This window comes from Garra rufa, chromosome 18, assembly GCF_049309525.1.
Source record: "Garra rufa chromosome 18, GarRuf1.0, whole genome shotgun sequence".
In the NCBI taxonomy this organism is placed as follows: domain Eukaryota; kingdom Metazoa; phylum Chordata; class Actinopteri; order Cypriniformes; family Cyprinidae; genus Garra; species Garra rufa.
The window spans coordinates 43,143,443-43,156,060 of NC_133378.1; the positions used below are offsets into that span (position 1 = coordinate 43,143,443).

At 41.3% G+C, this 12,618-nt stretch overlaps 1 protein-coding gene across 1 annotated transcript; it reads left to right on the forward strand.

The window, feature by feature from the left end:
* The first annotated feature begins 3,023 nt into the window (after window positions 1-3,023).
* Window positions 3,024-4,139, forward strand: LOC141290714 (uncharacterized). The gene has a single exon (XM_073822806.1). It carries the CDS (start codon window positions 3,024-3,026, stop codon window positions 4,137-4,139), a length of 1,116 nt encoding a protein of 371 aa, XP_073678907.1.
* The last annotated feature ends 8,479 nt before the right edge of the window (window positions 4,140-12,618 follow it).

Consider the following 12,618-nt stretch of genomic DNA (forward strand, 5'->3'; position numbering starts at 1 on the left):
TTATTAACAAATTTCGGGAGGAGCACGCACAGATAATTAACACGGCCAATGCATCATCAGTAATCACTCCCTATCCAATCAGTGTTAAAGGGAATCACTATAAATAATCAAAGCAGCCTTACCTTCCTATCTCTCGTTTCAACCGACTTCGGTCCAACCAAGCCAGGAAAAATGTCAGATATCGATCTTCTCCAAGAGGAAAATCTTCACGAGGCCGCTGCCTCGCAAACATCACCTGTCGCGACACAGGCAAACGTCGTCCCGCAGGACCCTCCAAGCGAGCCTGCGGCTGCAAAACGGGGCCGTAAAACCTCCCGTTCCACCGTTCACGCTCGCCGAACCCCACCATCACCTTCACCCTCGAGGCATCAGCCGCCTTCGCCGGCGTCTTCCTTCGCCTCAGCCCTTTCCTCCATCCGAGCTACAGGGAAATGGACCGTGGCTGGACTGCGCCAAGCACTCACCAGTGCCGGCGCCACTTTTCCGCGTCGAGCCACTAAAGCGGAGCTCCTCGACCTCTTCACTTCACTGCAGGCGGGCGATCCGCCAAACTACACCCCTCCTCCTAAAGCCGCGTACACCCGCCCCAGGAGCTACCTACAGCGCGAGCATGCCTCCGCTTTCGTCTCTTGCTCCGGCGCCTGTTAACCCCCCATCTATCCCTCTTCCCTTCCTGCCCCAGGAGTCAGTAATAGCGTGAGCACGCCTCCGCTATCACTCCCGGCAGTCTCTCTCTCCGCACATTCTCGCAATACTTTCACGCTAGCCTCAGCCACTCCCCTGCCCATCCCTCCAAACGCAATCGCCCTGGATCCACCTCCCGTTGCCAATTCCATCCGGACACAAATCCTAGCAGGTGCAGACATTGACCTCTACACCCTTCTATCCCCTCTCTCTCCTTCACACCCGGATCGCCTAATAAATTGCGGCGAATTTTCCGTTACCCTAAAAAACTCCACTCACCACTCCTCTCGCATTCTTTCGTTTACTGAATTCACCATCGCGTTCAACCGGTTCTCAGAGGTAATATGCTCTGTTTTTCCCCACAGGAGACGCGAGCTCAGCAATTACCTTACGATAATCGCTGAGCTCGCGCTTTCATACGGCGGCTCGCATTTTTACACCTACCACAAAATGTTCTCGCAAAATGTGCAATCCGTACCGCTCAGTGGAATCAGTGTCCCTATTGGGGAGCCTTGGATTACGAGCTCCACAGCAGGGTGTTCGCTGGCTGTCGCAACATCGCTTGCGCAGTTTGCCGCTCCCTCTCGCACTCCTCCATCTCTTGCCCCTTCGTCAACCCTTCTATCCCTCCGTGTCCCGAACCATCCCAACCCAAATCTACCAGCTATGTCCCACGCCTCATGGACACCTCTTCCTTCCCCTCTCCCTCTCTTCACCGCCACTCTTCCTCTTCCGGCAGTCAAGCTTGCGCTAACTTTAATAACGCGAGGTGCACTAGACAACGCTGTCGTTTTCTGCATGTATGTAATTTCTGTGGTGGCTCCCATGCCCGTTTGATATGTCCAGTGCAGAGAGCTGCAAATAAAAAAGACAAACAGTACTTATCGACTCCTGTCAATGTTTCTCGTTTATCTGCTGAATTGCTTCACCATCCTGATTCTAATTTTACAGATTATATCCTTTCAGGTCTCTCGCATGGCTTTAACCCGGGAGTCGTAAGCCTCCCCTCCCAAAGTCTCATCTGTCCCAACCTTCAATCCGCTCTCACTGAACCTGAAACAGTCGACATTTTAATTAAAAAAGAAATAGAAGAAAATTTCATGATTGGCCCCTTTTCCGTTCCGCCTTTTGATGTTTTTCGAGTCAGCCCCATCGGCGTCGCAACCAAAAAATTTTCAGGTAAAAAACGCCTCATAATCGATCTCTCATCCCTACATAATTCCCCGCTCCCAAGTATTAACAGCCTCATTCCCCTTGAAGAATTTTCTCTCCACTATCACGACATCGATCAAGCCATCACCCTGATTAAAGAAGCAGGTTGTGGCGCTTGGCTGGCCAAAAGTCGACATTACTTCTGCCTTCAAAGTCATGCCCATCCACCCTGACTACTGGCATGTATTCGGAATCCGCTGGCAGGAAAAATTTTATTTTTCCGTCCGCCTCACATTCGGCTGTCGAAGCAGCCCTAAAATTTTCGATATGTTGTCAGAGGCGATTTGCTGGATCCTCTCTAACAATTACAATCTACCGTTCCTGGTTCATCTCCTGGATGATTTTTTTTAATTATCTCTCCCCCCGACTCCCTTCCAACCGCCCATCTCGCAACAACCCAAAAACTCTTTGCCGAACTAGGGATCCCTCTTGCACAAGAAAAAAACACAGGTCTTAACACTTCCATCGAATTTTTGGGCGTCAATCTAGATTCCCAAAAATTTCAGGCTTCCCTTCCTAAAGAGAAAATCGACAGGACCATTTTGGTAGCCTCCTCTCTCTTAACCGCCTCCAGCTGCTCCAAACGCGAGCTTTTATCCATCCTCGGCCACCTGAATTTTGCGATGCGCATTATTCCGCAAGGCCGCCCCTTCATCTCGCATCTCCTCTCCCTCGCGTCCTCCGTTCATGTGCTAGAAGATCAGATATACTTAAATGACTCATGCCGTAACGAACTTAGCCTGTGGATATCCTTCCTTAAACAATGGAACGGCTTATCTTTTTTCTACAAAAATCTGGTTTCCTCCCCAGTCGACATTCAGTTATTTACCGATGCCGCCCCCTCCGTCGGGTTCGGAGGTTTCTACCATGGCCGGTGGTTCGCTTCCACATGGCCCCCCCAGCTAACAGACTTACCGCAGCAATTATCGTCTTCAGCGCTATTCGAGCTGTACCCTCTAGTCGTCGCTGCCGCTCTATGGGGTAAAGAATGGTCAGCCACTAGTATAATCGTGCATTGCGACAACGAAGCCACCGTGCATTGCATTAATAAAGGTCGTTCCCATTCTTCCGCATTAATGCCCCTATTAAGACGGCTGATCTGGATTTCAGCTCGTGACCAATTCATCATGACTGCTCATCACATCTCTGGCTCAAAAAATGTAATAGCTGACTCTCTCTCGCTTTTCTATTCAGAAATTCAGAGCATTGGCCCCGGAGGCGGATTCTCTCCCAACCCCAGTACCTCCCTATTCAGAGCTGATATTCCCTTAAATCACCCTCTGAGACCTCTCCTAACAGCATCTTTGGAGTCCATCTTACAAGCCGTCTCCCCCAACACACTTCAGTCATACCTAACAGCGTGGAAATGTTTTAAAACTTTCCACTCCGCCTATAATCTAGCGTTCCCATATTTTTCCCTGTTAGCCATTACCTCCTTCATCTCTTACCTCAACATCATTAAAAACCTCCAGATCAGCTCAATCAAAGGATACCTAAGCGGGATCCAATTTTTTCATAAGCTCATATACGGCTCACTTTCACCCAATATATCCAATTCCCAGACGTCCCTGCTCATCAAAGGTATTCAAAAAACCCACCCTACCCGCCCCGACACCCGCCAACCTATAACCCTGAAAATTCTAACTAAATGCGTCTCTACTCTCCGTAAAGGTTACCAATCTTTACACACCGCCCGTACCTTAGACACCATGTTCATCCTGGTATTCTTCGGCTTCCTCAGATGCTCTGAACTCACTACCACATCCATTTTCAACCCGAACATGCACCCAACCATCTCTGACCTAGCAGTGCTAGATGATGAAGTTATTTCCTACTTCATAAAGCAAAGCAAGTCAGACCAATTAAAGAAAGGCCATTTTATCTATATATTTAATCTCCAGTCGACCATCCAACCATTCCAAACCCTCCTAGCCTTCCTCCAGCTCAGAAGATCCCAATCAAAAAATCCATTTGACCCCCTTTTCACAGACGACTTCAACCGTCCTGTCTCTCGATTCTGGTTCCAAAAGCATCTCAAGGTGGTGCTGCTTCTATCAGGTACCCCAGCTGATAACTTCTCTAGCCACTCCTTTCGAATAGGTGCAGCTACAACAGCAGCCCAAAAAGGTATGTCACAGCAACAAATCCAAACACTGGGGCGCTGGTCATCGGACGCTTTCAAGAGTTATATCCGAACAGACAGATCCCATATTAAAGAAGCCCACCGGGCCCTCATCAATTGATTTAGGTGCCACCCCAGCAGCTTCCGCAGAAGCAGCCCCCCCCCCTTTTTTCCCCACTGCCGCAGCAGTACCAGCTTCCGCAGAAGCAGCCCCCCCCTTTTTTCCTCACTGCCGCAGCAGTACCAGCTTCCGCAGAAGCACGCCCCCTTTTCCCCACTGCCGCAGCAGTATCAGCTTCCGCAGAAGCACCCCCCCCCCTTTCCCCACTGCCGCAGCAGTCCCAGCTTCCGCAGAAGCACCCCCCCCCGCCCTTTTCCTCACTGCCGCAGCAGTACCAGCTTCCGCAGAAGCCCCCCCCCCCTTTTCCATCACTGCCGCAGCAGTACCCGCTCCCGCAGGAGCCCCCCCTTTTTCTTCATATTTTGCCTTAGCAGCCCCACTGCTACAATCATCAAGCATGCCTTCAGCCAAAAAAAACTAAGCACCTTTTGGGGGTTACAGCGGTTTTCCCTTGGCTGCTGTCCTGTGATCGTTTAGCCTTTTGGGGAGCTATTGGGTTCGGGCCGATTGCCGAGCTCGGACCCTCTCCCCGGGCAGGGGGAGTGCCCCGGGCTCGGGAACGAATTTCGAGCTCGGAGCCCTCTCCCGGACAGCACGCCAAATACGCTTAACCTTATACGCTATCCTTTTACTCTGTTTATTATCAGTAAGTGGGAACTCGTGAAGTGATGTTTTATTAACAAATTTCGGGAGGAGCACGCACAGATAATTAACACGGTGAATGCATCATCAGTAATCACTCCCTATCCAATCAGTGTTAAAGGGAATCACTATAAATAATCAAAGCAGCCTTACCTTCCTATCTCTCGTTTCAACATCCCTCCACCACCCCGTCTCCTCTCTATGGGGGGGGGGGGCTATTGGGTTCGGGCCGATTGCCGAGCTCGGACCCTCTCCCCGGGCAGGGGGAGTGCCCCGGGCTTGGGAACGAATTTCGAGCTCGGAGCCCTCTCCCGGACAGCACGCCAAATACGCTTAACCTTATACGCTATCCTTTTACTCTGTTTATTATCAGTAAGTGGGAACTCGTGAAAGGAGACTTCACTTAGGATATCTCCAGAAATAGGGTTGGGAAACATACACCAAGATTGACCAAATAAAGTTGTTTTTGAAGTGGTTTGTGTGTTTTTTTTTCCGACTGGGTGAATAACCGGTGTTCTGTCTTCTAAAGGGTGGGTTTTGCCCAACTATTCTGAAGCTGTGAAGTTTTAGTATCAAGTAGATTAGTATCAAGTATTTGGGTTAAGTATTTAGGTTTGTTTTTTGTTGTGTGAAAAACAGACTAACACTAAACATTTTTCTATGAGACTGCTTTGTTTCTCTTCATTTAGTGCATTCTTCTCCAGTTCATGTGTGATCAGCATGTGTGTGCTTTAGGTTTTCAATAAGTGAAAATCAATAATTCATAAGACATAAATGTTGAAATGTTAGCTCTACAGCAGGGTTGTGGAACCTTGATACTCAAGGGCCTGTGGTCTGCAGAGTTTAACTCCAACCCTAAAAAAACTGTATCCTGAAGACCTTGATTATCTTATTCAGGTGTGTTTGATTAGGGTTGTAGCTAAACCTGCAGGGACACTGGACTTCGAGGATCAAGGTTCCCCACCCCTGCTCTATAGGATAACAATATCAGTTTGTATACTGAGTGATTAATTAGTTATTGATCTCATTAATTAGCAGATTTGCTCATTTGCAATTACAAGTCATCCAGGTGGAACAAACTGCTTTCTGTTTGGCTTTAAAAGTCCTGGTTTGGCCACAATGTTGCCATGCTTTAGTTAGGTTGGTTTTCTTTGTGGCTAAGTATTTGGTAAAGAATGGGCTTAATTAAAGTTGCTATTCTGGTGATGTTTTGTTACCAGTTAGCATGGCAAGGTGAGTTTAATTTTGTTGGTTTGATTTATTTAACTATATCATTTTTTTAATATGCATGTGTTCTCTCAGTATTTGGTTCCCCCACTGGCAACTTCAGCCTAGATGCCCCTGAGTCTGCAAACACTGGCAACTTCAGCCTAGATGTTCCTGAGTCTGGTTCTGCAAACACCGGCAACTTCAGCCTAGATGCCCCTGAGTCTGGTTCAGCAAACAGCAGCAACTTCAGCCTAGATGCTCCTGAGTCTGGTTCTGCAAACACTGGCAACTTCAGCCTAGATGCCCCTGAGTCTGGTTATGCAAACACTGGCAACTTCAGCCTAGATGCCCCCGAGTCTGGTTCAGCAAACACTGGCAACTTCAGCCTAGATTCCCCTGAGGAGTCTGGTTCAGCAAACACTGGCAACTTCAGCCTAGATGCCCCTGAGTCTGGTTCAGCAAACACTGGCAACTTCAGCCTAGATGCCCCTGAGTCTGGTTCAGCAAACACTGGCAACTTCAGCCTAGATTCCCCTGAGTCTGGTTCAGCAAACACTGGCAACTTCAGCCTAGATTCCCCTGAGTCTGGTTCAGCAAACACTGGCAACTTCAGCCTAGATTCCCCTGAGGAGTCTGGTTCAGCAAACACTGGCAACTTCCCCTTACGCAACAAAAATATATTTCTCAATATATTACGTGACAATATATTGTTGTATATCTTCATATATTGTGAAATTTACATAGTGATATATCATATGCTATATTATATAATAATATATGTAATATATTGCAATATATTTTACAATACTGCAATTATTGCCGTTTTCATATATTGAATAAATACATATTATTATACTATTTAATATATTATTATGTATATTGAAATATATCCCACATTATATGAAATTATATAGTGGAAGAGGCATTGTATATATATATGTAAATATATATTGTAATATATTGCAATATATTTTACAATACTGCAATTATTGCCGTTTTCATATATTGAATAAATACATATTATACTATTTAATATATTATTATGTATATTGAAATATATCCCACATTATATGAAATTATATATTGGAAGAGGCATTGTATATATATATATGTAAATATATATTGTAATATATTGCAATATATTTTACAATACTGCAATTATTGCCGTTTTCATATATTGAATAAATACATATTATTATACTATTTAATATATTATTATGTATATTGAAATATATCCCACATTATATGAAATTATATATTGGAAGAGGCATTGTATATATATATATGTAAATATATATTGTAATATATTGCAATATATTTTACAATACTGCAATTATTGCCGTTTTCATATATTGAATAAATACATATTATTATACTATTTAATATATTATTATGTATATTGAAATATATCCCACATTATATGAAATTATATATTGGAAGAGGCATTGTATATATATATGTAAATATATATGTAAAATTATATGAGATAATATACCTCAATGTACAAGATAATATAATCAGATATATATGAGAACATATGTCTTAAATATGTTGAAAAATATATTGATTTATATTACATAATATATTATATATAATTATTATATTATATACATGGCAAATATGAAATAATATAATGCACAATGTCTGTCATATATTTAAAAATATAATAGATTGAATAAGACATCAATATAGTTCACATTCACTGAATGAGGTTTATTTCAAAAGCAGCAGCTGAAAGGACAGTGACCTGAGAACAAACAGAATGTAGCTAGCGCTACAACCAATCAGAGACGTAGTCGGTCAGGTGACGTAGTCAGAGCAACGAAGATTTTTAATGAAAATCAGTGCACTGTGCAGTCTGTCAGCCAAATAATAGACATAGATAGGCACTAAACCTTTAAAAGTACACTGTAAAAAAAAAATCTCGTAAAAAAAACGGTCAAATGACTGGCTGCCAAACAAAAACCGTAATATTACAGTAAAATATCTTAATTGAAATAAAGTGCAAAAACAATAATTTTACAGAAATTTTCATTAAAGGTTTTACAAAAAAAACAAAAAAAAACATTTTACAGATTTTTCCTTGTTTCAATTACAATATTTTACTTTAATTTTACGGTTTTTGTTTGGCAGCCATAGCTGCCAGTCGTTTGACCATTTTTTTTTTTTTTTTTTTTTACAGTGTAAAACCCTTATTTGACAAATTTTACCTAGATTATTACAATGAAAGCACTAAATGTTCTACAGAGAAACACTGTTATTTTACAAATCATTACAATAAAAACCTTCAATAAAGTGTCAAAGCATGCTCAAGGTGGAAAATTAAGAGTTTTATTTAAAAGACAAAAAACAGTCTGCAACACAAAGTCTGTGCAAATGCCATATAAAATTAACATTTTACATTTCAGCTATTTTTTTTTGTAAGAAATGCAGCACAATTACATTAAAAGAACATGAGACAGTTTCATCAAAACGTTTAATTAAATATATGTTTAACTTAAAACTATTAGAAAATATTTCCTGATAATTCACTCAGCCCCATGTAATTCAAGATGTTCATATCTTTCTTTCTTTAAGTCATAAAGAAATTAAAGTTTTTGAGGAAAAGATTTCAGGATTTTTCTCCATATAGTGGACTTCAGTGGGATTAAGGTCAAGGATAAAGGTTTCAAAATTTCAATACAGCTTTCAAATGGCTTTACAAGTTCCCAGTGACCCTTATTCCTTGGATGTAGAGCCCTTTGAAGCTGCACTGACAATTGAATTTGGACCTCCAACCCGTTGGCTCCCATCGAAATATGGAAATATGTTTTCCTCAAAAACCTTTTCGACAGAAAAAGAGACAGACATGAGCATCTTGAATGATAAAAAAAAATATTTGTATCAGAATTGAACTAGTCCTTTAAAACTGAATAAATACAAAACCAATACATCTACAAAAAGATTAACAATTTTATTAGTTTCAGATGTAAATTTAGATTATTGAATTTTTCATTACCAGTTATTCAGAGCTCCAAGGAGAAATTGAACTAAAAATGCATATCTATCTCATCCACATCATTTTATTTTAATCCACAATATTCTACTGACTCCCATGGGCTCCATATACAGTGGTGTCCAAAATTATTAGAACACTAGTATTTTTACCAGCTAAAAATGATTTTAATTCAGTTATGTCTATCTTTTGCTGTAGTGTTTCCATGGGTAATTTTATTTTATATTTCTAAACATTAATTTTGCCATTAAATGTAATAATCCAGTAAGATTTTTGTTTGACAACAGCCAGTGCTCCAAACAGAGATCTGATCATATAATCATCCATTCTGCACAGAATGACATGAAGAAACAGAACAAACTGAGACAGATTAAATCTAGTAGAACTGTGGCAACGTCTCCAAGATACTTCAAGAGACCCACCTGCAAACCTGAAAAACTATCCGCAAGTGCACCTAGTGCAAAAGCCGCTTAAAGCCGCTTAAAGCTGCTGTTTTCATACTCCTTGTGTCACTGATTATTGTAATTAATGGCAAAATGAACGCTTGGAAATGTAAACTGATATTTCATACTGACACACTATAGCAAATGATAGAAATAACTAAGTTTAAACCATTAGTTAAGGTAGTTTAAATACTAGTGTTCTAATAATTTTGGGCCACACTGTAGCTCTGATAATTAATGTAGTGTGATAATAAGTAAAACCAAAACATACAACAAAAGGTTCATGACTGGACCAGAAGTGACAGACACACCAGATAAAGAGCAGTCCTCCTCCAAATGGCCAGGAATCAGCTGAATCAGCTGGTGGTAAAACAAAAACAAACAAAAAAACAAAAACAAATTTTAAACAAAAATTTAAGAAAAATACTACAAACACTCCTTTAAAAATAAATTAATGTTAGTGTGTCTTAATGTTAAAAATGAATACTTACTTCCTCTGAAGATCATGTAGTAGAAGATTTTCATTCCCAAAGCTTCTGGATCATAAGAGGGAAACACACACATAAGCAATCAATTAAATTAAAATGAATTTGTTTGATAAAACACTATCTACTTACTGACAGACAAGGGCTTGCGGAAATGTACTCACCAGCTCCATACCAAATCTGCACAGCTGATTCAAAATCCTGGTTTACATCTAGTATTCTTCTCCATGGAGTCCAATGATCATGCTTTCAGGTCTTCTCTCTGTCAGATTAGTTCACATAACAGTGTTCTTAGGTTACTCGTTTTGAAGTTCTGTCACATTTTGTGAGTTTAATCTTAAAACTAGCATGGGTGCACGACATGACCATATTATTTCACAATAGTAATATATCACAGTACAGTTATTTATAATATTGTATTTCATTCAACATACGATCAAAGTTTCAAACAATAGGACTAATACAAAGGCAAGTTAAGTACATGTAATGATTTTCACTTTAATATTTTGTTGTTTGATTATAATTAAGACCGACTGAGGGTAACGTTAGTGCGTTCACACCGCCGGCGGCGAGAGCGTCAAAATTCGCTCTGGCCGCCCTGCAAGCAACGCTGTAGAAAGATTCCTTGACGCTCTGACGATCGAACGCTTGATCTTGTATTTAAAGCGGCCGCAAAGCAAACAAGCATGTCGATCTTGTGCAGACTGACCACAAGTTGGATGTAAGTTAGTTAACCATATTAAATATTTTAAACATGAAAATAAGAAATTGAATTTAATTGTAGTTACATGTTTGCTAACGAAATAAACTAATTAAAAGCCATTTGTATGGTGTGGGTTTTGTGTTCATGGTTAAGTGCAAACTTAAAAACAGGGACACGTCGTAGATTATGGGGAAACCCGCCACAGCAATAATTAACTTCTCCTCCATTTTCCTTGGGAACTAATGTGGCCGGAACCAAGTTTACAGGACTGCGTTCTTTTGAAACCTCTCAGCGGTGAACTTCTACATTCCGATTGGTTGCCGCCGAGCCGCGTCATAGCTCATTACCATAAAGTTGACCTGACTTCAACTCTCCCCGACGCCCACACCGCCCAAAACGCGCCGCTCCGCTCTCGCCGCTTCTCGCCGCCGGCTCACATTGAAAATGAATGACTTCCGGCCACTTTGACGCTCTGGCCGCCGGCGGTGTGAACGCACAGGCTTAATTATACTGCTGTAACTTTAAGAACAAAATGGCCAGATCCAGTACGTTACACTTGCGCCTAACCTGGTTTGTTAATCTTGACTCAAAACATTAGCGACTGTATTTAGGTCAATTAAATCTTAAGTAAACTGTCTATATTTGACTATTCAAGTGAGGTGCAGATTTCTTTCACTTCATATTCGGTAAGACATAAATATAACGTTCCTGCCTAGCTGCAGCAAACAGTATTAACTCATACTAACAAAACACAGTAACACACACTGGTAGGATAATAAAATATGTAATCGCGATTAGCATATCACTTCAGTACACTCTATCTTAATGTAACTGACGTTATAGTATAATAGTAAAAGGTACTTACCTTTTGCAGTTTGCATGTCCTTTAGCTGCTGGTAAAAAAAAAAATCCATATTCGCGTTTTTTTGGTTCTCAATCTTCATTCCACAACCAAAACTCGCTCAAAATATGAATTAAACAGTCCGACAATAATCCATGTGAAAGCCGTTGCTAGAGGCAGTGTTGCCAACTTTTTTCAATGGAAAGAAGCTAAACCCTGCTTGCGCCAAATGTCGCTAAATGACGTCATACGCTCATTAGCATATTCATGACGTCAGTACGTTGTATTGTCTTGCGTCTCTGTGCTCACATACTACTATTTGATGCAGCCAAATTCAATAAAACTGTTTTCATTTATATATTTCATAGATATATTGATATATTTTACGGTTTCTTTTGTCAGACAACGGGGTAAATATGAAATAGTGACTGAAACGCAGCCCATTAGGACTAAGTTACATAACCAGCTCTCGAAGATATATCTACACTAAAATCGTTATTCATAATCACGACATTGTCTAAAAAAATCAAGTACACATATGATTAAGACAATGGCTGTGCTGTGATTTCGGGCTATACTTGCATGTAAAATAGAGTTAGAAGCATCAGAATATATTTTTTTATCTGAAAATGCTGCTTCTCTGCCGCTCACTGAACAGAGCAGACGCAGAGAGAGGGAGAGCGCGCGCGCTGGGAAAGCATGACTTCGCGCTCGCGCGGCAGTACCAAAGAGTCTCATAAGCTAAATAAGGTTTTTCCAAGAAGTCGCTATAAGCGCTTTTTTGAAAAAAAGTCGCTAAGGGGGTCTGAAAAGTCGCTAAATATAGCGACAAAGTCGCCAAGTTGGCAACACTGGTTAGAGGAGCGACCGAAGCAACAGAGGCCGATCAGCATATTCAAATTTGACCGGGAAACGGCTCCCTACTAGTCATTGGCCAGAATAATTAACAGCAACAATAACCAAACGGTCATTGGCTGTCGCCGGTACCGTCATAGATTGCGATTTGCAGTGTTTCCGCCGGTAATGCCTCGTGTTTTAAATAAGAAACGCGCGTCAATTGAGCGATATAGCGTTTTCAGCGTTTAACAACTTAAATTATGCCCTGCTCCTCACACTAAATTATTAGCCTATACTGTATATTCCACCAGAGAGGACTGCGAC